Here is a 26,503-nt window from a genome sequence, read left to right as displayed (position 1 = left end):
TTTAGTCAACAAAAATAAGTGTTTCTTATTTTATCAATGAGAATCACCGAATTGACAATTGGTAAATTATTAGAATTTGTACTTTATTGATATTTATGTAGATTAATGCTCACAAACCAGCAGTGGAATCAATATTAAATAACAATGCAGCATGATTTTTTTCTGCTTCCTGAAGAACTGTTTAATTTTTGACCCCTTCTATCAACAGGAAAATGTTATTTGGAGAAAATTTTATTCTGAAATGACCTGTTTATTTTTAATTTATCCTTCAGGTTACTAAATTGATTGAGGACAGTACCTTATCAAAGTCTGTGAAGAATGCAATTGATACAGACAGATTATTGGACTGGCTAGTGGAAAACTCTGTACTATCAATAGCACTTGAAGGTACAGTGGATTTATCTGTTTACTATAATGACAAATTAGAGCAGGGATTCCCAACCTGGGGTTCCACAGACTCCTTGGTTAATGGTAGGGGCTCATGGCATAAAAAAGTTAGGAAATCCTGATTTAGAGGGATGATCAACTTTCAGGCACTGCTCCAACTACTTAGATCAGTATTGAGACAGTCATTGAGGTTAATTAAACAGCTTTTTAAAAAAAGGATGTGACTTTGAAATGTACAGATATCTGCATGCATTAACAGTAAATGGTTTGGAAAATACTGACTGATTCCCTAGATAATAACCATTAATTACAGTTTGTATTCTCAATCAAAAGTAGAAATTTAGAATGGCCCACCTTCTGCGGTAAGAATTATACAATGTTGATGAATGGGCATTTCCTAATACAGTAAGATTGTTTATACAAGGATTGATACATTGGCCTGGATTTTGCACTCACTGGTGATCTTACGATGCAAGTGATGATCTTAAAGAAAGCTACCCACAACAATGTAACAATTCTTTGGCAAACTTGCCCAGTTTAAGTGTCAAGTTGCTGTCTTGTCTCATTTCAAAGAGATCCTTGGCACCCAAAGCCATAATCAGAAATGTCATTGAAGAATCGTCACAGAGAGCAAACCTGACACCACGAGGACACAAATCTTAGATAATGCTGCACGTACAAAATTAGCTTTTTTTCACCCATACAAACTCGTGCAGTCAACCCCTAGCCCCAGCTCATACTTTTCCAAATATATTTATCACTGAGGAACAAGTCATTGCTTATAAGAATAGGATAATTAGTTTCCAGATCAATTATGTTAAATGGCTCCCTACTGTGTGCTGTTCAATAGAGAGCAGACCCCGTCTACATAGCTACTCTTACTGATCTCAAAGATTGTTTGCAAATTTTCAGTATGTTCAGTAGTAATGTATTAGTTAATATAATTTTCTTTAGGTAGTTAAGCATTTTAATATGGTTATTAATGTGCGTTACTGATGTTAGAATGTTAATTATTCTGGGTGCAAAGTAGTTTTGGGTTCAAAGGAGAGGTCCTTGGTGTTACCTGGATTTTTACCTACAGAGAGTCCTTGCAAATGACAAGGATTTAGTTTAGTTCAGTAAAAATCTTAGCACTTGGCATACATTACAATATTTCAGTTAGTTGTTTTAGAAATAATTTTATAAACACCCAAATAAATTTGAGTTGTGACTTAATAAAAGGAGGAGAATGCAATCATTGACAGATCTGTGAATTTTACATCAAATGATGTTGCTATGTACAATGGTGTATTATTTTCACACTATAACTGCAGAAAAAATTGCTATTAGGGTTTCCGTTCTTAATGGGAAGTTAAAAGGTACTTATTCTTGATAGATTCCTGATTGGTCAGAGCACAGTGGGATCTGAGGAGAAGGCAGGAGATTGAGACTGTGAGGAAAAAATGGGTCAGCCATGATGAAATGGTGGAGCAGACTCGATGGGCCAAATGGCCTAATTCTGATCCTATGTCTTATTATTGTTGTACTTTTTTCATTGCCACTTGGAAGGAAAAAAAGGGCATTGGATGATGTCTTGTAGCTCCTTCCTCTATGTGAGGGATTACTATAGTGGCAGCCACATCCCACAAAATTGTGCATCTTAGTGACACATGTTGTCACCACAGATGTTCGAAAAATACATGATTTACTTGTTTTGTTTATGGCTGGAGAGCAAGGGTTGAAGTTGCATTCTGATGAAGGGAGTTCCCATAGTACTGTTGCTGGAATTAAAATTCACCTTTAATAATTGAGTTCCTTTTACTTAGCAATATTCTGAAGGCTATTTGGTAATTGAACTGATACGTGCCTTTCAGTGATAGGAGGATAAACGTGCTTGGTTAGGTGTTGAAGCATTTTTTGGATTTTGGACTTGAATGTTCTTTTTGTGCCATTTTCAGCAAACCACACTTTTATTCAATTTCTGCAGGAAATATTGATCAAGCACAATACTGTGATAGAATAAAGGGAATAATTGAACTGCTGGGCAGTAAACTCTCTCTTGATGAACTTACCAAGATCTGGCGCATTCAGGTATGGTATGGGATTACTGCAACGCAATGGTAAATTACTGGGCTAGTATTCTTGACAACATGAGAGTTTATAGTTTGAAGACGTGAGTTTGTCGCTCTGTGGCAGCTGTGGAGTTCAAGTTGTTAATTATGAAATATTTCAATAATGGTTCATGTTAATTGTGACCATGACATTTAGGATTGCTGTAAAATGCCACTTGATTTGCCACTGTCTAGGAAAATTATAGATCAACAGAAATGTTCTTGCAAATATGCTTAATTTATAATGTATGTAAATATATAACAAGTTGCCATTCTCCATACTGGACAGATTGATTGTATCCATTTTACACAGTATGTGATTCATGAGGTTGTCTCGCCAACTGAGTTTTAAGATTTAATCTCTAGGAAAACCCAAAAAACGTTAGGTCCTTTGATACACTGTTGTTTAGAATTAAACCCAAGAGAAACACTGGCATTTCTGCCCGTATGTTGTGGCAAATGCATTTTTGAGAAGATTTATTTCATTTTCACAATAGCCCCAAATCACTAAGTAGCCTTAGGGTTTTACTGTCTTTGTTGCAGTGCCCAGATCTCATGAATAAACTTAAAAAATACTGAGTAGTAAAGGTTACTTATTATTACTTTTAAGTGAGGGAGAGTTTTATTTAGTGCTAAATGTTAAAAATCTAACAATTTAAACATTTTGAAATCATTGTACACAAGTCACATTTTATTACTGAACATGCTATGTAGAAAAGATTTAAATGATAAATGCAACATACTATATGTTTTTATGAAATGTTATTAAAAGTGGCTGAATACATTGGTATTGCTGGAGTTTGCATGCTGAGTTAAATCGAAATGGAATTAGTATGAAAATGCTTAAAATGGTATCATGGTCCTTTTATGCATGCTACTGGTATAAAACTTCAAGGGCAACATGAGCAGAGCAATTTATGTAAAGGGAGTTAATGCATTCAAGTAAGATGCAATGTTACTTGAAAACTAGGTTATTTACAATTTGCTGTGGTTTATATCAAGTCAGGACAATCTTCAACTGTCATTGAAAATATTCATACCATTATTGCTGCTGCTGCCGCCAAGTTCAACTACGATCAACTGAACCATCTCTTTATCTTAATACAGAAGGTAAGTGACCATTGCTAAGAGAGGTTATGATCCTTGTCATCTTTCGTGCTACTAGTGTTCATTGCACTAAGTTGCAGCCCCCATTTCCATCCTCTTGGTATCATTTGATTTGTATTCTAACTAAATAAATTCAGAAAATAAATTTTATAGTATTTTGTATAGTATTATTTGGAAACTGTGTGTATGATACTCTCTTGGTTAGTAATCACAATATCATCTTCATGGCTTTTTTGTCATCCTTTTTAAGAGAAAATATAGCAAGTCAGGTAGAAAGCTGAAACAGGACCTCCAGGGTAGTAATCTCTAGATTGCTGCCTGTGCCTTGAGCCAGTGAGGGCAAGAACAGTATGATTTGGCAGGTGAGTGCGTGGCTGAGTAACTGGTGCAGGGAGCAGAGTTTCAGATTTCTGGATCATTGGGATCTCTTTGGTGAAAGGTACTTGTACAAAAAGGACAGGTTACACCTGAACCTGAGGGGTCTGACATCCTTGCGCTCAGGTTTACTAGAGCTGTTGAGGAGGGTTTAAACTAATGATGGGGCTGAGGATGGGCCAGTTGATATACAAGTAGATGCAGTGTGTTGAGAGACCTTGAGGAAGGACAGACAGATAATGGGGCAAAATTGAGGTTAGTGGGATCAGTTGAAGTGTAACATGGGGAAAAATTAAAAAGGCTGATGAGTACAGGACTGAAGGTGTTATATTTGAATTCTCAGAGTATACTGAATAAGGTAGGTGTTATTGTAGCACAATTAGAGATTGGCAGGTATGACATGGAGGGCATCACTGAGTCGTGGCTGAAGGAAGATTGTAGTTGGAAGCTTAACATCTAAGGATACACATTGTATCGAGAGGACAGGTAGAGAAGCAGGGGGAGTGAAGTGGCTTTGGTTAAAAAGAATTAAATCATATCCTTAGAAAGAGGTGACATAGGATAAGAAGATGCAGATTCCTTGTGAGTAGAGTTAAGAAACTGCAAGATAAAACGACCCCAATGAGAGTTATATCCAGGCCTCCGGATACTAGCCAGGATGTGGGATACAAATTACAATGAGAGATAGAAAAGGCATGTAAAAAGTACAGTTTTATGATAGTCATGAGGGATTTCAATATGCAATATTCAGTATTGTGAAAATCAAGTTGGTATTGGATCCAGGAGGGGAAATTTGTAGAATGCCTACAAGATGACCGTTTGGAGCAGCTTGTGGTTGAGAATACTAGGGGAAAGACAATTCTCTATTGGGTGTTGTGTAATGAACCAGATTTGATAAGGGAGCCTGAGGGAAAGGAACCCACAGGAGGCGGTGATCATAATACAATAGAATTCACTCTGCAGTTTGAGGGGTACGCGATAATGTCAGAGGTAGCAGTATTATAGTGGAGTAAAGGAAATTAGAGGCATGGGAGAGGAGCTGGCCAAAGGTGATTGGCAGGGGACTCTCGCAGGGATGATGAAAGGACAGCAATGGCAGAAGTGTCTGGGAGCAATTTGGAAGGCATAGGATAGATACATCCCAAAGATGACTAAGTATTCTAAAGGGAGTATGTGGCTGATAAGGGAAGTCAAAAGAGGGTATATAAATGTAGCTAAAATTAGTGGGAATCTAAAGGATTGTGAAGCTTTTATAAACAATTGGCAACTAAAAATACCATAAGGAAAGAAAAGATGAAATATGAAAGTAAGCTACTCAGTTATAGAAGATACCAAAACTCTTTTCAAATACTGTATATAAAGAGTAAATGAGGCGAGAATAGATATCAGACCACTGGAAAATTACACTGGAGAGGTAGTAAGGGTGGTTGTGGGGGGGGGGGGGGGTGGAGAATAAACAAATGTCAGACAAACTTAAGAATTTTGATTTAATCTTCACTGTGGAAGACTCTAGCAGTATCCCAGAAATTGGAGACTGTCAGGGGCAGAAGTGAGTGTAGTTGCTATTACTAAGCAGAGAAGGCCTGAAGGTAAGTCAGTCACTTGGATCAGATGGACTACACTCCAGAATTCTGAAAGAGGTAGCTGAAGTGATTGTGGAGGCATTAGTAATGACCTTTCAAGAATCACTAGATTTTGGAATGGTTCTAGAGGACTGGAAAATTGCAAATGTCACTCCACTCTTTAAGAAGGGAGGGAGGTAGAAGAAAAGAAATTATAGGCCAGTTAGCCTGGCTTCATTGATTGTGAAAATATTGGTGTCCATTATTAGGGATGATGCTTTGGGGTACTTGGAGGTACATGATAATATAGGCCAAAGCCAGCATGGTTTCCTCAAGCGAGGATCTGACATGACAAATCTGTTGGAATTATTTGAAGAAATAACAAACAGGATAGACAAAGGAGAGTCAGTTGATGTTGGATTTTAAGAAAGCCTTTGACAAGATGCTACACGTGAGGCTACTTAATAAGTTATGAACCATGGTATTACAGGAAAGAAGATTGGCTGACTGGCAGTAGGCAAAGAGTGGGAATAAAAGGAGCATTTTCTGGTTGGCTGCCAGTGACTAGTGGTGTTCCACAGGGGTCAGTGTTTGGACCACTTTCTTTTCATGTTGTATGTCAGGGATTTGGATGTTGGAATCTGATGGCTTTGTGGTCAAGTTTGCAGACAACACTAAGATAAGTGGAGTCTGCAGAAGGACTTAGATTGTGAGAATGGGCAAACAAGTGGCAGATGGAATACATCAGGAAGTGTATGGTCATGCACTTTGGTAGAGCGAATAGAGGCAAGGACTATTTTCTAAACGGGGAGAAAATTCAAAATCAGAGGTGCAAAGGGTCCTTGTACAGGATTTGCTAATGGTTAATTTGCAGGTTGAGTTGGTGGTAAGGAAGGCAAGTGCAATATTAGCAGCCATTTGGAGAGTACTAGAATATAAGAGCAAGGATGCAATGTGAACGTGTTGGTCAGACCACACTTGCAATACTGTGAGCAGTGCAGCTTTGGGCCCCTTATCTAAGAAAAGATGTGCTCGCATTGGAAAGGGTTCAGAGGAGGTTCACAAGATTGATTCCAGGAATTAAAGTGTAAACATACTGTATTCGTAGCATATGATGGCCCTGGCCCGGTACTCACTGGAGTTTAGAAGAATAAGGGTGGGGATGGGGTGTTCTCATTGAAAGGTATTGAATAATGAAAGACCTAGATAGAGTGGATGTTGGTAGGATGTTACCTATAGTAGGTGCGTCTAGGACCAGCTGGCACAGCCTCAGGATAGAGGGATATCCATTTAGAAAAGAACTGAGGAGGAATTTCTTCAGCTCAAGGGTAGTAAATCTCTGGAATTCATTGCCACAGATGGCTGTGGAGGCCAAGTATTTGAGTACATTTAAAGTGGTTGATAGGTTCTTGATTTAATCAGGTTGTCAAATGTTACGGAGCAAAGACAGAAGAATAGTATTGAAAGAGATAATATATCGGCCATGGTGAATGGCAGAACAGACTCGATGGGCTGAATGGCCTGATTATGCTCCTACGTCTTATGGTCTTATTGAAGAGCAAGTTTGCATCTGCAGTGGAGGGAGATATTTTGTCCATGTTTGAACTGTTGGCTATAAAGTTTTGAAATGAATTTTTGAACTGAGAAAATCATAACTGCTTGTCAGTGAGTTTTATTTAGTGAGTAAGGTCTGATTGATCGCACTGTCTGATATTTGCCATTGTTTGCTGATGATTGAGAACTTTTTTAGATCCCTTTGTAAGCTTTCCTTTCTGTTTATTCAGAGTTGGGAAATAGAGAGTGACCGTATTAGACAAAAACTTCTCAGCCTTATTGGAAAAATTGGTCGTGAAGCACGTTCTGAGAACACCACAGGAAAGGTAGGAATTTGTATTGAAGAACATGTTTGCTGCATCATTTTGATGTTACTTGAGGTTATATTTATAATTGGTGTTGCATCTGTAGAAAACAACTTTTTATTTTCTCATCCTTTCTTGTTTCTATGATCCACCACCCTCTTCACCACCTTTCCCAAGGTGCTGGAAGTACTATGGGACCTTGCCCATTTACCAGCACTTCCAACGAACTTGGTCCAGCCGGCACTGGAAGAGCACCTGACTATACTCAGTGAAGCTTATGCAGTAAAGGAGCAAATTAAGCGAAGTTACATTATTAAATGTATAGAAGACATTAAAAAGGTAGGTTAATTTTGAGAAAGAAATATTTTGTATTTAATATTTTGTTTAAACAACATTTTAAAGAGGAAATGTTATGTAATGGTAAATGAAAATTACATCAAAGAAATTGATTGATTGGTTCAACTGTTCTGGGTTCCACACATATTAACCCTAAACCCCTGTGTTGTTCTGTTCCTTTCTTCCTTTATGTCTTTGAAGCTGTTTTTGTTTTATTATTGTCACAAGTAGAAGTTGAGCCAAACAACCACTTTCTCTGATGTAATCAGTCGCATCCAGTACTTACATTGCTTGGGAGCAAGTTTCTAAACTCTGAGCATCTCTATACTACTTCAGCCCAATTCTGCTTCAGTTTTGTTGCTCAACTGAATGAGATGTTTTTAGTATGTTACTGTATGCACAAATTTGTTACAGCAATTGTTACAGCAGTTTTGACTTACCAAAAATATAGATTTTAAATGTTGCATTGATCCTTTGTGATCCTTGAAGAGGGAAAGCATTGTCTCCCTGGACTAGGGTTACTGAAATGTCTTGTCATAACCTATAAATGTATAATAATCAGATACGTGACCAGCATATATTTTGTTGATCAATTTTGCTGGTCATTTAATCAAATAAATGTATTGAACTAACACCAGTTAACATTCTAATGGTTGCAGGCCTTCTCAAGTGCTGCTGTAGGGTAATGTAATTGGTGAGCATGTACATAATTCACAACCACTAACATGGAGTTGGAGTTCACTTTAAGAAGAAGGTCTGACGTGATGACCTAATTACGTGAATTTTTTTTATCACGCTTTGTGTAGTACAATAAATGAGTTATTACGGTTTTTCTTAAACATAAAATTCCTTACACTATTTTATTTGCGAAAACCTACTTTGGTAACCCTGATGCTCTAGGACGATTTCAGAGTTATTGAATATGTCGGCCAATACATTCGCTTTGAAGCTGCCAAAGTATTAGGAGCAAAATGTTCTTGCTTGATTTGTACATTCTGAGGCCCAATTCATGCTGTGAGAAATCTCCACTGACAACACCAAGTATTTCTATGTGTGAACGTCGTTCAGCAACTCCGTGGCTGCAAGAGTGGCGAGTCTACTTGAGCACCCACCTGAACACAATGAATACCAATCGCTGAAAGCTCACCTTTTGGAGACTTTTGGACTATCAGATTCTGAGCATTCCAAACAGTTGCTCTCTTTGCCCAGCCTTGATGATGCTAAGCCGTCGGAGCGGATGGACTACATGCTGCTTCTCCTGGGAAATCACCATCCTTGTTTTATTTTTAAAGAAATCTTCATGTAGCAAATGCCTGATCATGTTTTCATAGCCTTCCCTAATGTGCCCTTGAGGGATTATTGGGAGGTTGCTAAAGTGGCTGATAGTCTACACTCAGCCATGCAACGGTGCATAATTCCTCCTCCTTCCCCTGCCTCTAAGTCCAGTCAGCAAGGCCTCCAAACAGACAACATTAGGTCCATGTTTTTACCACACTTACCTTGGTACGAACGCCAGGGAGTGCTGACTGCCTTGCAGCTTCAACAGTGCCAGGACATCAGGACAATCTGGGGTTTGTGAACATCATGGGTTCCGGCTGCCAGGGATGTCTACTGTTCAATATGGACACCCTTTCAGGGTGACGCTTCCTTTGTGACATGGGTGCTCAAGTGAGTGTGCTGTCAGCATCGCCTATTGATGAGAAGGCAAAAGTGGTGAAGCCTCGCTGGAAGCTGCCAACAGCAGCAGGATCCAGACTTCTCAGACACAACGGGTGATGCTGTGCTTTAGTGGACAACATTACACGTTGACTTCCTCCTGACTAAAGTGGCTAGACCTCTGCTCAATGCAGATTTCCAGTGTGCCCAAGGACTGCTGTCGATCTTAAGAACTGCCGACATGTGGATGTCGAAGACTTTGGGTCATTGGCCTGCTCACCTAGTAAGTTCCCCATGATGATTCTGTGATGCTCATGCACCAGTGCATATGAGTTTACTACACTGCTCAGCGAATTCCCAAGCATTACCAAGCCCCACATTCCCCATTACAATCACAAAACATGGGCTTGAGCACCATATTTCCACAATTGGCCGACCAGTCCATGTCTGCACGTATAGACTGGACCTGGAAACACTGGCAACCGCAGAGCGTGAGTTTGCCAACATGGAAAGACTTGGCATTATATGCCAGTCAAATAGCAACTGGGCTTCACCCTCCATATGGTCCCTTGTCCGATGGTGGTTTCCACCCATGTGGTACTCACTGATGCCTTAATGGGGTCACCACACCCGATTGTTACCCAGTCTCGTACATCTAAGACTTTTCAGTATGTTTATCCAGAAAGTTAATTTTTCTAAAGTCCATCTAGTTGGGGGTGACCATCAGGCGCATGTGTGCTCAGAGGACATTCCCAAAATGGCTCCAATAACCCCATTTGGCCTCTTTGAGATTCTACACATCCTGTTTGTGTTGAAAAATGCAGCACAGCCTTTCCAGCGGCTGAAGGACTCTGCATTAAAATACATAGACTTCCTTTTTGTTTGCCTGGATGACATACTTGTTACCAGCGCATCCAAATCGCACACTTTTCGGGCACTTAAGCCGGCATGGATTGATTATTAACCCCGCTAAATGCCTTTTGGGTTCTCAGCTACTGATTTTCTTGTTCATCACTTCTCCACAGAAGGTGTGAAACCCCTCCCATCAAAAGCAGCCGCTATTATGAATTTCCCACTGCCTCACACTACTAAAAAAAAACCTAAGCGAGTTTTTACGTACGGTGTATTTCTATCACTGCTTCATTCCGCGAGCTGCTGAACTTATGCTCTCTGTTTAGTGAGCTTAAAGGCAATACCCTAATCACATGCTTGACTGGTCAGCAATGTGACCAGTGCATTTGATGACACCAAACAAGCTCTTTCTAATGTAACCCAGCTGGCGCACCTGCTTCCCAATGCACCTGTAGCCATTACTACAGGCGCTTCAGACGGTACTGTGGGTGCTGTGCACAAACTGTTGGTTAGAGGTGTGTGGCAGCCCCTCACGTTCAGCCAGCAGCTCTTTCCCCCGAAAGTAACTACAGCACATTTGATCATGAGCTTCTTTGTCTCTATCTGGCTGTCCGTCATTTTCATTTTCTTCCAGAGTCCCTATTTCACAGTGTTCGTTGACCACTGCTCCCTCACGCAAGCGATGGCCAAAATATCAGAATATCAGCAGCAACATCACTTAGCCTACATTTCAGAGTTCACAACTGGTATACAACTTATTAAGGAGAAAAATAATGCCATGGCTGATTGTCTCTCACAGCCCACCATTGAGGCCATATGTATAGGGGTTGACTATGCTGGCATGGCAGCAGATGAAGCTCCTGATCTAGAGGTTCAGGCTTACTGAATAGGAGTCACAGGCCTGGGGTTGGCTGACATTAAGTTCGGGGAAGCTGGGGTTTCTCACCTTTGTGATGTCTCAACCAGTCACCCTTGCCCCTTAGTGTTCGCAAATTGGAGGCAGACTTTTGGACTCCATACATAGCCTTTCACATCCGGGCATGAAGACCCCACAGGAAATGGTTGCACTAAAGTTTGTGTGGCTCGGTCACAAAAAGGATGTGCACGATTGGAGTGCAGCCTTTGTGGAATTCCTTCAGGCAAAAATTAACCATCATGTTCAGGCACCATTGGCACCTCTTGAGGTCCCTGAGCAATGGTTTGACCTTGTCAATGTGGACCTCGTTAGTTCTCTTTTACCCCTACTGTGGTCTTCCACACCTCCTTACTAGGGTGGACTGTACCACCAGGTGCCGTAGATTGTCCCTCTAGCATTGATGACAGCTGTAGACGTGGCTGGGGCGTACACCGGCACCAGGGTTGATCAGTTTAGCAAAGCATCTGATATTTCCTCTCACCGCAGTCCCCAATTCATAGGAGACCTCTGGGCTTTGATGGCCCAGAACCCTGGTGATATGCTACATCACACCACAGTCCAATAGCCTACATGGATGGTTTACAGCTGCTCAAAGGCTGCTCTGAGGGCTTCCCTGATGGATGAATACTGGCTCCCGTGCGTCCTGCTGGGGCTCAGAACAGCTCCAAAAGAAGACCTGCAGTCATTCATGGCTGAGTTGGTATACAGGCAGCCATTACGAGTGCCTGGTGATTTTATTTCTGACACCATAACTGCCTGGTCGGCTTCTCAACAACGTTCCACCCTCTTCAGTAAATTCAATTCCTTTTCACCTATTCCTACCTCCCTTCATGGCCTTCATCATTCTTGGCTTCCTGTTGACTACAATCTGTCTCGTTTTTGTCTGCCATGATTCACACCATCATCCCCTATGGCCCCTTATGCTGGCCCATTCAGCATTTTGGAATGGAGGGAAGAATTTTATCATAGATTAGAGGGGGAACCTGAATGTGTTTTGGTAGATTGTCTTAAACCAGCCCACCAAGAGTTGGAGGACTCCACTACCATGCTCCTGCTGTCACGACATAAACCGCGTGCGTATCAACACACCTCTATTGCTCCAACCTTGGAACAGCGAGCTCTGGACAGGTTCTAGTGCTAGTTTTAGTGAATTTTTTGGATGGGGGGCCTGTGTGGTATAATCTAATTGGTGGATATGTGCATAATTCACAACCGCCAACATTGAGTTGGGGTTCACCTTAAGAGGCGAGTCTGACGTGACGATGTAATTATGCAAAGTTTTTACCGTGCTTTGTGTTGGCATTTTAGAGTACAATAAATGAGTTGTTTGGTTTTTATTAAAAACAAAATGCCTCACGTCATCTTATTTGTGAAAACCTACACTCTATTCTAGTGTGACCGCTGAGCTGCTGTCCATCTATCAGTTGTAAAATTCTGAACTTTGAATTACCTTAATTGCTATGATGTTCCCTCCACACCTGATTCTCATATTTCCTGCACCCCCAATCTGTTCTGATTCACTGTTCATAATGATCAGTTAAAATGAGTATATTAGGATTGAAAGAGTCAAAAATTTATTAACAGCAAATTACAATGAGGAATTGTATTAAGAAATATGAAAACATGCTGGTCACTATCTGTTGGCAGAAGGGCAGATAGTTAATAATTGGAATTCTTAGCAGAAAAATCTGAAGTATTTTATCTTTGATGTTATCATAGTACAAGTGTACTTCTATTTAAACTGAAGAAAGAGACAGAGTAATATTGTGCAATAAGTAAATAGGTAATATCACAGAAGGAAAACCAATCCTTTTTTTTTATACCTGGAGGCAAATTGGCTTCCTTTAAGAACTGAGGCTGCCATCCAAGAACAATGTGGTGTTAAATTTTGAACACCCTGTTTAGAAAGGATGCAAGTTACTACAAAAATTAGTGTAGTTTCACCAGCATGTTATTACGGATGAAAAATCATTGTGTTGTGTGTATATATTTATCATTATAAATTACTGTGCCTGTATTTACAGATAGATCTAAGTGAGTCCACTTATCAGAACAACTATTGCTATAATTTGCTGTTTTAGGGGTACAACAGTAGCATAGTGGTTAGTGTGATGCCAATGCAGCTCATGGAGTTGGAGTTCGAAGTTCAATTCTGGTACAATCTGTAAGAAGTTTGTACATTTTCCCCGTGACCACGTTGGTTTCTTCCTACAGTCCAAAGATGTACTGGCTAGTTGGTTAATTGGTGATTGTAAACTGTCCTGTGATTAGGCTACTGTTAAATAGATAGGCTGCTGGGCAGCAGGAGGTGCTGAGCTCATTGAGCTGGAAGGGCCTGTTCAGTGCTGTATCTCTAAATAAGACTGTAATGAACTGTAAACGAACAAAGTCAGTGTGCTCACCTAGTGCCGATAATGGATAATTACATTGTAATCATACAATGTATTCAATGATCGCATTCATTTCATTGTAACATTCAAGATGATTGTCAAGACTTTCTAAATTCTTCATAATTCCTAACTTGTTGAAGGAGTGAAGTTGTTCCATTTTAACACCTGGCCATTCCTGGCATCTCCAAACCTGAATGCTTGAAACTGCAGTGATCTGATTGCATTATTGCTTATTTCTCACCAACTGTCAGTGAGAAAAATCACTGCTTTTTGAACACATACAACTGATGCTATTTAAATATTATTTGCTCTAAGAACAATGAAGTGTCTAATGGCCACACAAGTGTATGCAACTGACGCAAGTTAGAAACCATTCAGCAAGTCTCCTCTCCCACTTCAGCAGCATAGTGACCCAAATAAATGAAGGAAATCAGAACAGAAATTGTTTCTTGCTTGGCAAAAATTGCTCTTGCCTAGCGTTTGGATCAATATTCCAGAAATGAGCAGAAGTTCCCAAGATCTCCTAATATGCAATGAAGTTTATAGAATCTGAATGTCCATAGAGAAGATGAAAGGGTGGGGCCCAGGAAATTAGAATTTGTCAAAATGTGGAGAGAATGCAAGGTGTCCTGGATGTTGGTTGAACGGCCTGGACAAAAGATGAAATATATTCAAGCCATGAGGGGATAAGTTCAATGGGGAAAGAGCAGGTAGAAACTAATGTGTCTCTCAGGATGCTGCTGTTTATAGATCCTGGGTAAAAGGGAGAAGTGGGCTGTGGAACTATCAGGATGGAATCGATGGAAGATCTGAAGTGATGAGAACTGTGATGGTTTGGGTGACAGTGGTCTGTTGTTTGTTGGTGGGGCCATGGTCTTGGAGTAGTACTGGAGAGGTATTTTGTGAGCTGCTGAATAGCCTTTGTAAGAGAGAGGTCAGTCTCCCGTACCATAATGCCACCACACGTCTGCATGGTTGAGGTTAGAATTGATGTGGAATAAGTGGAGAGCTGTGTGAACAGAGAGGATGATAATGGAATGGGCAAATAGTGGAGAAAGCAAGGAAGTTAATGTTCAGCAATTGGAAATGGGAAGATCAAGAGAGGGTAAAAGACCAGGAGAGGGTATCTCAAGAAGGAAAGGAATTCTTGTTGAGTAGCCCAGGTTTTCTCATTCTCTTTTCCAAACAACTTCCCCCTCTCCCACCTAGTTCAATCTGTCCCAACTCCTACCTTATCTGCTTCCATTTATCACCTTCCTTACCAGATTACATAATGCTCAATCCTTTGTTGTATTCACATATCACATTTCTACCTCCACCCCTGTAATGCAGTCATAAATCAGAGAGGAACATTGTAATCCAAGAGATGCAGCATGTTTTTGACTCTCATAAGCATGCAAAAGTAGTTGGAATTTCCCACAAAGTAGCAATGAAAGAAAAAAGTCGGCACTTCCCAAATAAACCATACACTGCTAACTTTTCTGTACACACTGATTAGTTTCTGGCACTCTTTTATAAGAAGGTTAAATTGGAAAGCATGCAGAAAGGATTTGGCTTGAGTTATAGGGAAAGGTCAGCGATGCTGGGATTATTCTTTGGAACATAGGTGAATGAGGGGCAGCCTTATAGAAATGTATAGAAAGGCTAGATAAGGTGGACAGTAACAGTTTTATTTCCCAGGGTAGGGGAGTCCAAAATTAGGGTGCATATATTAATAATGAGAGGCGAAAGATTTAAAAGGAACCTGAGGGGCAATTTCTTTCCACCCAGATGGTGGTAAGTATATGGAATGAGCTGCCAAAGGAAGTAGTTTGAGGTAGGTACAATACTAACATTTGAAAAGGACTTAGATAGGTACATTTAAGGGCAGGACTTACAAAGATATGGGCCAAATGTAGGAAAATGGTTTTTAACTGGGTGGACAATATGGTCAGCATGAACTCGTTAAGCTAAAGGCTTTGAATTTGTTACAATAATAGCCAATGCAACACAGTGCACTATGATGTAGTTACTAGGAAACTACCTTAGTCGTGCATTAAAATGTTTGTCAATTTCAAATTCTGATTCTTTTCAGTCCTCCCAACAAAATAACCAGCAGCCAGTATGGGTGGTTCCAGCATTGCGTCAACTTCACGAGATTACCCGGTCCTTCATCAAGCAGAGCTGCCAGAAACAAGACAAGGTAAAAACAAAAGTGGATTAAACCTGAAAGACCCAAATTATAGGTTATTTATTCCTTCATGGCAGAAGCCAGTAATAAACCCTGGGAGAATAGCTCCTAATGAAACTTCTGACGTGATAACGCTGAGCTCATTATGCATTTGATTGAGGTTTTATAATAAAATGGAGTTTGCTTTACTTTAAGGCAGCTCCTTTGAAAATTATATTAAAGGAACAGATCTGAGAATGTTTCTGTTCTATATTAGTGTTCAGGATTTTATTGCAGTGCTATGTTCATTTATATTTATTCCTTTGCCCTGATTTTCAGTTACCGTAAATGGTTCATGTTACTTCAGAACTGCCTAATCTCTATGTTTGAATAAGGTTTATATTATGTTGCTTGAACAAATAACAAAGATGAGACAGATGCATTCGTCATTTTTCCCCTGGATTCTGAATTATTTACATCCAGTAAAGGTGGATTTTGTCAATAGCTTTCTCCTTAGATCAGCTTTGACGTCATTCACACCCATCCTTTAATGACTTCTTGCAGGAAAGTCATATATGAAATGATCCATTTGATAATTGGTGTGACATCTTGATGGTGAATCTTTATTTGTCTTGCTTTTAGCAGTGTATGTTAAGAGATTGCCCATGAGCCATATTTTAGGCTCTTTGTGCATATATGTATTGCTAGCTCCTTTCAGAAGATTTTTTGCAGTTGGTAGACTTGCCTAGAAAGCAACTGTATAGCTAGCTAACCCATCATCTTGAGGAATGGCCTGACAAGTTGTTGATTCAATTTGTATATTTACATAATTAGCTAGGGGATCTCAAAAGTATTGATTGGAAGAGCTACAAGCAATAGCTACCCATGTTATAGTCTTATAGGCATTTGGCATTCTGTTGATTGTTTGGTTCTACTCATTGTGATGGGGAGAAAACTACTGTTTTTCTTTTTGCAAGCAATATTTTTAACTTCAAATCTAATGTCTCAAGGTTTCCAGATTTTGGATGCCAGCTGAAAGTGTTCTGCATACCTATATTTCCTCTGATGCACTATTTTAGTTGCAGAATTAATGATTGTATTGACTTTACAACAATTTTCATTTGTTCTGTATTAGAAGTCCAAGCAAGTCTCTTTCAGCTTTTAGAGTCATAGAACACTGCTGCACAGAAACATGCCTTTCGGCCTATCTAGGCTATGCCAAACCATTAGTCTACTTAGTCCCATTGACTTCCTCCTGGACCATGGCCCTCCACAACCCTCTCATCCATGTACCTATCCAAATTTCTCTTAAATGTTGTGCTGGCAGCTCACTCCACACTCTCACTACTCTCTGCGTGAAGAAGTTCACCCTCATGTTTCCCTTAAAATTTCACTTTACATCCTTAACCCATCACCTTTAGTTGCTGTCCCACCCAACCTCAGTGGAAAAACCCTGCTTGCATGTACCCCTTATAATTGTGTATACCTCTACCAAATCTCCCCTCAATTTTCTATATTCTCATGAATAAAGTCTTGACTTATTGAGCCTTTCCCTGTAACTCAGGTTTTTTCTGCACTCTATCGTTCTTATTTGCATCTTTCCTGTAGGTTGGTGCCCAAAACTGGACACAATACCTCAAATTAGGCCTTACCAACATCTTATACAATTTCAACATAATATTCCAACTCCTGTATTCATACTTAGATTTATGAAGGCCAGTATGCCTTTATGACCCTATCTACCTGTGACACCACTTTCAAGGAATTATAGGAATATAAAAAGTAGGAGCAGGAGTAAACCATCCAGCCCGTCGAGCTCACTCAACCATTCAATAAGATCATGACTGATCAAAACATGGACTCATCTCCACCTAACTGCCTTTTCACCATAACACTTAATTCCCCTACTATGACAAAATGTATCCTTCCTTGTCTTAAATATATTTACTGAGGTAGCCTCCACTGCTTCATTGAGCAGAGAATTCCACAGATTCACACCACTCTTTGGGAAAAACATTTCCTCCTCACCTCCGTCCTTAAAATGTACTCCCCCGAATCTTGAGGCTATGTCCCCGAGTTTGAGTCGCACCTACCAGTGGAAACAATTTCCTTGCTTCTATCTTATCTATCCCTTTCATAATTTTATATGCTTCTGTAAGATCTCCTCTCCTTCTAAATTCCAGCAAGTGCAGTCCCAGGTGACTCAATCTCTCCTCATAGTCTAACCCCTTCATCTCTGGAATCAATCTGGTGAACCTCCTCTGCACGGCCTTCAAAGCCAGTTTATACTGCTTCAAGTAAGGAGGCCAGAACTGCACATAGTACTCCAGATGTGACCTCACCTTTACAGTTGCAGCATAACCTCCTTGCTCTTAAATTCAATCCCTCTAGCAATGAAAGCCAATATTCCATTTGCCTTCTTGATAGCCTGGTGCACCTGCAAACTAACCTTTTATGATTCATGCACAAGCACTCTAGAGTCCTCCTGCAATGGCAATCTTTTACCATTTAAATAAAAATCCATTTTTCCTTCCAAAGTGGATGACATTGTACTTTATCCGCCAGACCCTTGTCCGCTGGATCTAATCTAAGGGCATAGATAGAGTTAACCTATCTATATCTCTTTGCAGACTCTCTGTATCCTCTGCACAATTTGGTGTCATCAGCACTATGGATCTGTATTCTCTGCCATTTTTTTCAGCCTATTTTCCGGCAGGTCCAGATCCTGCAGTAGGCTTCAATATTCTTCCTTACTTCCATTACATCCCCAATCTTGGTGTCATCTGCAACTTTGCTGATCTAGTTTACCACATGATCATCCAGACTGATGATATAGATGGGAAACAACAACAGACCCAGCATCAATCCCTGTGACACACCTTTAGCCACAGGCCTCCGGTCAGATAGGTCCAGCCTCAGGACCAGACCTATCCTTTTCCATAATTATCTTGAAACTAATGGTGTTATAATCACTAGATGTAAAGTGTTCCCCTACACACAAATATCTGTCACCTGTCCTGTCTCCTTCCACAGAACCATAGAACACTACAGCACAGAAAACAGGCAATTCGGCCCTTCTAGTCCGTGCCAAAACTTTATTCCACTAGCCCCATTGACTTGCACCCAAGTAACCCTCCCGACCTCTCCCATCCATGTATCTATCCAATTTATTCTTAAAACTTAAGAGTGAGCCCACATTTACTACGTCAGATGGCAGCTTGTTCCACACTCCTGCCACTCTCTGAGTGAAGAAGTTCCCCCTAATGGTCCTTCACGAGAGACTCATACAGAAAGTCATGAGGCATGGGATCAGTGGAACCTTGGCTGTTTGGGTAAAAAAATTGGCTTACAGGAAGAAAGCAGAGGGTAGTAGTGAAAGGAAAGTATTCTGCCTGGAGGTCGGTGACTAGTGGAGTGCCGCAAAGATCTGTCCTGGGACCCTTGCTCTTTGTGCTTTTTATAATTGACCTGGATAAAGAGGTGGAAGGATGTGTGAGTAAGTTTGAGGATGACACGAAGAGCGGAGGAGTTGTGGATGGAGCTGTAGGTTGTCGAAGGTTACAAGAGGATATAGACAGGATGCAGAGTTCGATAGAAAAGTGGCAGATGGAATTCATTCTGGATAAGTGTGAGGTGATGCATTTTGGAAGGATAAGCCAGAAGGCTGAGTACAGGGTTAATGGTCAGTTACTTAAGAGTGTGGATGAACAGAGGGACCTTGGGTTTCAAATCCATACATCCCTCAAGGTCACTGCACAGGTTGATAGGATAGTTAAGAAGGCCTATGGGATGCTAGGCTTCATTAATAGGGGGATTGGGTTCAAGAGTAGAGAGGTCATGTTGCAACTCTACAAATCTCTGGCGAGACCTTACTTAGAGTATCGTGTTCAGTTCTGGTCACCTCATTATAGGAAGATTGTGGAAGCTATGGAGAGGGTGCAGAGGAGATTTATCAGGACGTTGCCTGGATTGGAAAACAAGTCTTATGAAGCAAGGTTAGTAGAGCTGGGACTTTTCTCTTTGGAACGTAGAAGGATGAGAGGGGACTTGATAGGGGTCTACAAGATTATGAGAGGCATAGATAGGGTGGATAGCCAATACCTGTTTTCCAGGGCACCAATAGCAATCACCAGAGGGCATATGTACAAAGTTAAGGGAGGGAAGTTTAGGAGAGACATCAGGGGTAAGTTTTTTTACGCAGAGGGTTGTGGGTACCTGGAATGACTTGTCAGGGATGGTGGTGGAGGCTAAAACATTAGTGGTATTTAAGAGCCTCTTGGACAGGCACATGGATGAAAAAAAATGGACAGTTATGGGGTAGTGTGGGTTGAGTACTTTTTTTTAAGGAATATATGGGTCGGCACAACATCGAGGGTTGAAGGGCCTGTACTGTGCTGTAGTATTCTAGTGTCTAGTTAACCTTTCCCCTTTCACCCTAAAGCCATGTCCTCTCGTATTTATCTTTCCTAATCTAAGTGGAAAGAGCCTACTTCCATTTACTCTGTCTGTACCCCTCATAATTTAGTAAACCTCTATCAAATCCCCCCTCATTCTTCTATGCTCCAAGGAATGAAGTCCTAACCTGTTCAATCTTTCCCTGTAACTCAACTCCTGAAGACCCAGCAACATTTTAGTAAATCTTCTCCGCACTCTTTCAATCTTATTGATACCCTTCCTATAGTTAGGTGACCAGAAGAGCGCACAATACTCCAAATTTGTTCTCACCAATGTCTTATACAATCTCACCATAACATCCCAACTCTTAGATTCAGTACTTTGATTTATGAATGCCAGGATGCCTTCTTTACAACCCTGTTTACCTGTGACACCACTTTAAGGGAATTATGTATCTGAACTCCCTTTGTTCCTTCGCACTCCTCAGTGCCTTACCATTTACTGTGTATGTCCTACCTTGATTTGTCCTTCCAAAATGCAACACCTCACACTTGTCTGCATTAAATTCCATCTACCATTTTCTGGCCCATTTTTCCAGTTGGTCCAGATCACTCTGCAAGCTTTGAAAGCCTTTCTCGCTGTCCACAACGCCTCCAATCTTAGTGTCATCAGCAAACATGCTGATCCACTTTACCACATTATCATCTATATCATTGATATAGACAACAAACAACAATGGTCCCAGAACAGATCCTGAGGCACACCACTAGTCACAGGCCTCCAGTCTGAGAAGCAATCATCCACTACCACTTTGTCTTCTTCCACACAGCCAATTTCGAATCCATTTTGCAGCCTCTCCATGGATACTTAGTGTCTGAACCTTCTGAACTAACTTCCCATGTGGGACTTTGTCAAATGCCTTATTGTAGGCAACATCTACAGCCTTTCTTTCATCTACTTTCTTGGTAACCTCCTCAAAAATTCATTAGACATGATCTACCACGCACAGAGCCATGCTGTCTATCCTTAATCAGCCCTTGGCTGTCCAAATACTTGTATATCCGATCTCTCAGAACAACTTCGAATAATTTGCCTACTATTGATGTCAGGCTCATTGGCCTGTAATTACCTGGTTTACTTTTGGAGGACTTTTTAAACAACGGAATAACATGAGCTACCCTCCAATCCTCCATCACTACACCCATGGCTAAGGACATTTTCAATATCTTTGCCAGGGCCCCTGCAATTTCTACACAAGTCTCGCTCAAGGTCCGAGAAAATATCATGTCAGGCTTAGGTGATTTATCTACCTTTATTCACTGTAAGGCAGCAAGAAACTCTTCCTCTTTAATCTCTATATGTTCCATGATACTACTGCTTATTTCCCTTCCTTCCATATATGCTGTGCCAATTTCCCTAGCAGGAGATTGAGTATCGCATTCTCTCGTTGGGACTTGTACGTGCTGATTAAAGAAACTTTCCTGAACACATTTGAAACTCTTTCCCAACCTGGTGTTTCTTTCAACGAGTCTGCGATTTCTCTAGAAATTTGCTCTTCTGAATTCCACAGCCTATTGGGTGGACTGCAATATAATCTGATAAAGGTGGTCATACCTGTCTTGTTTCTCAGTTCTACCCATAAAACCTTACTAGCTGAGCTCTCCAGCCTTTTTCAATTGGGCACTACCGTGACATTTTCTCTGACTAGTAATGTCACCCTTCCTCCTGCCCCTCCTGTAACCAAGTCGAACTAATGACTACAATGTCATAATGCCATATGCTGATCAATGCCCTAAGCTCATTGGTTTTTCCTAGAATATGCCTTGCATTGAAATATGTGCAGCTCAGATCATTAGGCCCACCGTGCTCAAACTTTTGATTCCTCCATAAGCACTCCACAATCTGTTCTGACACACTGGTTACCACAACTGTAGTATTTTTTCATTTTTTTACATGTTTACTTTTTTTTATGTCCTGTACTTAACATTTTAAAACATTAGATTTCAAATGCCTTTGTTCAGACCATTCTTCCAGGGTTTATACATTTTGAACTGTCCATTTATCCTTAATTTGATATTGTAAAAATAGACCACCTTTAAGTTTTTCTTCACAGGTATCAGACTCCCTGAGCAGTAATCTGCCTTGTAGCACTAAATGCAATATGCTATACTTTTTGTTGAGACACATATGTGTGAATTGTATGACTTGAATTATTTTAATGATTGATGAGAATTCTGGATCATTGAATCTGGATCTATTACTTTTGTCTGAAAGTCTTCCCACTGAATTGTAGGTCAACATCCCATGCCCCTGTCCTTTATAAAGAAGCTACCAAATAGGTACCAATTTCTATGCTGTTTGCCCAGAAAACATTTTGAGTTTATTTTTCAACAAATGGAATAGTGAAATTTTCTCTTCGCTGAATATAGCAATTAGGATATTGGAATATCAACTGGTATTGCGCAGTGTATTTTTCAGACTAACAGTGCCCTCTATGGTAACAGCTATCAGAGAACATAGAATAGTATAGCACAGTATGGGCCCTTCAGCATACAATGTGTACTGACTAATATAAACTGTGTTTAAAAAAAAAAGACACTTATGACATCTCTTAAACAATTTCTTGTATTGGCTGTTGCTGCCTTTGGGGAGAAACGTGCTTCTCATAATCTTAGACATCTCTGTCAAGTCGTATCTCATCCTTTGTCGCTTCAAAGAGAAAAGCCCAGTTTGCTCAACCTTTCCTCATAAGGCATGCTCTCCAATCTAGGCAGCATTCTGGTAAACAACTTCTTTACCCACTCTGAAGTTTCCGCATTCTTCCTGTAATGAGTCAGCCAGAAATGAACACAGTTCTTAAAGTGTAGTCTAACTAGAGACTTATAGAGCTGCAACATCATCTCAAGTCTCTTGAACTCATTACCCTATTAATGAAGTATATGGGGTGCCTTAACCATTCTGTCAACTTGCATGGCATCTTTGAAAGATCAATGGATTTGGACCACAAGATTCCTCTGTTTCTCCACACTGCTAAGAATCCTTTTATTAATTTCATACTCTGATTTCACATTCGATCTTCCAAAGTGTATCTCTTGATATTGTTCCAGATTGAACTCCATTTGCCGTTTCTTCTGTCTCTATCCCTTTGTAATCTATGACAACCTTCTACGCTTTACCTGTGATCCAGCCTGTGTTTTCTGCAAAATTGCTAATGCACTCCTCCGTTTCCTGTTCCAAGTTGTTTATAAAAAGTCACAAAGAGCAAGGGTCCCAGAACAGATCCCTGTAGAACGCTACTAGTCACAGACTAGAATATGCTCTGTATCTGCTTTGTGAACAGCCCAGTTCCAACTCCATATAGCAAAGTTTCCATGGGTTCCATTACTCATGACTATCTGGATGAGTCTACTGAAGGGAACCTTGTGAAGGTTTCATATACTCCACATGTTTCATGTGTTTCATATACTCCACATCCATAACTCTACCTTCATCACTTTGTTTTGTTACCTTATCAAAAAACTGAATTAGTCTCATGAGGCCCAGACTGCTCCTTGTGCTGACTATCCCTAATCAGACAATGCTTCTCCAAATGCCTTTAAATCCTGTCTCTAAATCCTTTCCAGTAATTTGATCACCACTGACAGAGGACTCACTAGTCTATAATTCTCAGGATTATCCTTATTACCATTCTTGAGCAATGCGGCAACACTTTTCATCCTCTGGTACCACTCCTGTGGCTAGTGAGGACACAAAAATGCCATCAATTTCTTAACAGTCTCTTCCCTTCTTGTAGTAACCTGGGGTTTTCTCTCTTTCAGCCCTAGGAACTAATCAATTCTAATGTTTCTCAACAATTCCAATACTGTCTCTTTCTTAACCTCAATATGCTCCAGCCCAATATCCTATTCCATGTTGACCTCACATTTGTCAAACGTGTCTCTCCTCGGTGAATACTGAAGCAAGGTATTCATTCAGGACCTCCACTACCACCTTCATCTCCAGTATGTTTCCTCCTTTATTCTTGAGTGGTCCTACTGTCTAGTCATCTTCCTGCCAATACTGGAACTGTAAATGCACAATTTATGAATTTAGGCTTAAGGGATTTTAATAAATTTGAGCTCTTTATATCAAATATTAATTATTTTGATAAAGTAAATGTTGCATATTAAGTTTTAAAGAAGGAATTTGGATTTTGGATCTTCAACAGATGTAGCCATTCATTGGACAGGGATTTTCTTCAAACATAATTTAAAGCAAAAATAGATTTTCATATTTACAATTCTTGGTTCAAAGTATTTATTTTTCTTTATAGTTACTTGTATTCAATTGATTGTCATGGGGTTTTGGTTGGATTTCATTTCAGACCTTCAAGATGAGAAGATGTTATCCAAGCCTTTAACATTTAAAATTCAACCAATATGAGAATGATGCTTGATTTTTACTAAGGTTTGAAAATTAAACACTTGACATCTGATTCTCGTCTTTCAGAGCATTGTGCAGGATTTGAAGAAGAACTTTGAAATCGTGAAATTGGTTACAGGAAGTCTTGTGGCTTGCCATCGACTTGCACTTTCTGCAGCTGGACCAGGAGGTCTAACAGGGTTAACAATCGTAGATGGCAGATACACCCATCAAGATGTAAGTGTTCTAGCCTTAATGTTATGTATTCATAAGACAGCCATTCAGATTTTGTTTTCTTCAGTTTTGTACGAAACAAATGACTGCAGTTTCGGCCAGATCTTGTACCTCAACTGACAACTATTCTGTGTATGTACAGGATGAGTTACAGACACCTGCAACCCAGCCACCAGACTGCATTAATTTTCTGAATTGTTTTTAATACCTTTATTGGAACTGATGCCGCTTAGACTATGCCTTTGGATACATCTGGAATAGACCAAAAATCACAAAAAGATTTAAAACTATTTTCACTAGCTTTCTTAAAAATAGAACTCAATTAGTTTATTTGAGGAAATAATATATGAATGCATACGTGGTATTTTCAAATATAAATTAATTGCTATAATTTTGGCTGTCAAAAAATGATTCTAATAGCATAGGAATTTTTATTTTTAATTTTAGCTCTCATTTAACAAAAATTTAAACTTTAATTTGAATTTGAGTTCTGGTCATGGAAATGTAAATGCTGTTAATAGACTCAGGACAACACTTGTGCTAGTCTACAACAATCATTAAGGACCCCTTTCATCCATGGCATACCCTCTTATTGCTACCATTGAGGAGGAGGTACAGGAGCGTGAAGACACACGTTCAACGTTTCAGGATCAGCTTCTCCCTCTCTGCCATCAGTTTTCTGCATGGACGATGAACACGTGAACACTGCCTCACTATTTTTCCTTTCCTTTTGCAATACTTATTACATATACTTATGTATATATTTATAGCTTTTAAAATTATTGTGCATTGGAATGCACTGCTGCAGCAAAACAACATATTTCACAAAATATGTCGGTGCTATTAAGCAAACACGAGGAAATCTGCAGATGCTAGAAATTCAAGCAACACACACAAAATGCTGGTGGAACACAGCAGGCCAGGCAGCATCTGTAGGGAGAAGCACTGTTGACGTTGTGGGCCAAGACCCTTCGTCAGGACTAACTGAAAGGAAAGATACTAAGAGATTTGAAAGTAGGAGGGGGAGGGGAAAATGCAAAATGATAGGAGAAGACCGGGTGAGAGCTGGAAAAGTGACCACGACTCCCTTGTCCATTCGTACCCCCTATCCCTTCTCACCGATCTCCCTCCTGGCACTTATCCCTGTAAGTGGAACAAGTGCTATACACTTCCTCCCTCACCGCCATTCAGGGCCCCAGACAGTCCTTCCAGGTGAGGTGACACTTCACCTGTGAGTCAGCTGGTGTGATATACTGCGTCTGGTGCTCCTGGTGTGGCCTTTTATATATTGGTGAGACCCGATACAGACTGGGAGACCGTTTTGCTGAACACCTACGCTCTGTCCGCCAGAGAAAGCAGGATCTCCCAGTGGCCACACATTTTCATTCCACGTCCCATTCCCATTCTGATATGTATATCCATGGCCTCCTCTACTGTCAAGATGAAACCACACTCAGGTTGGAGGAACAACACCTTATATACCGGCTGGATAGCCTCCAACCTGATGGCATGAACATTGACTTCTCTAACTTCTGTTAATGCCCCTCCTCCCCTTCTTACCCATCCCTGATATATTTAGTTTCTTTTCCCCTCTTTTTTTTTCTCTCTTTCTGCCCATCACTCTGCCTGTTTTCCATCTCCCTCTGGTGCTCCCCTCCCCCTTTCTTTCTCCCTAGGCCTCCTGTCCCATGATCCTTTCCCTTCTCTAGCTCCGTATCCCTTTTGCCAATCACCTGTCTGGCTCTCAGCTTCTCCCCACCCCCTCCAGTCTTCTCCTATCATTTCACATTTTCC

General features: G+C 40.4%; 1 protein-coding gene across 2 annotated transcripts in view; it reads left to right on the top strand.

Moving 5' to 3' along the window:
• usp24 (ubiquitin specific peptidase 24) overlaps positions 1 to 26,503 on the top strand; it is a 226,377-nt gene that overhangs the window by 60,232 nt on the left and 139,642 nt on the right. For both annotated transcript variants that reach the window (XM_059984090.1, XM_059984089.1), the window contains 7 exons: positions 273 to 387; positions 2,354 to 2,457; positions 3,480 to 3,587; positions 7,306 to 7,401; positions 7,558 to 7,719; positions 15,605 to 15,712; positions 24,563 to 24,712. In XM_059984090.1, coding sequence (XP_059840073.1) covers positions 273 to 387; positions 2,354 to 2,457; positions 3,480 to 3,587; positions 7,306 to 7,401; positions 7,558 to 7,719; positions 15,605 to 15,712; positions 24,563 to 24,712 — 843 coding nt within the window. The remainder of the gene's footprint in view (positions 1 to 272; positions 388 to 2,353; positions 2,458 to 3,479; positions 3,588 to 7,305; positions 7,402 to 7,557; positions 7,720 to 15,604; positions 15,713 to 24,562; positions 24,713 to 26,503) is intronic.

Source organism: Hypanus sabinus, chromosome 11, assembly GCF_030144855.1.
Source record: "Hypanus sabinus isolate sHypSab1 chromosome 11, sHypSab1.hap1, whole genome shotgun sequence".
In the NCBI taxonomy this organism is placed as follows: domain Eukaryota; kingdom Metazoa; phylum Chordata; class Chondrichthyes; order Myliobatiformes; family Dasyatidae; genus Hypanus; species Hypanus sabinus.
The sequence above is the reverse complement of the archived record's forward strand: the minus strand, read 5'-3'. Positions and strand labels throughout refer to the sequence as shown.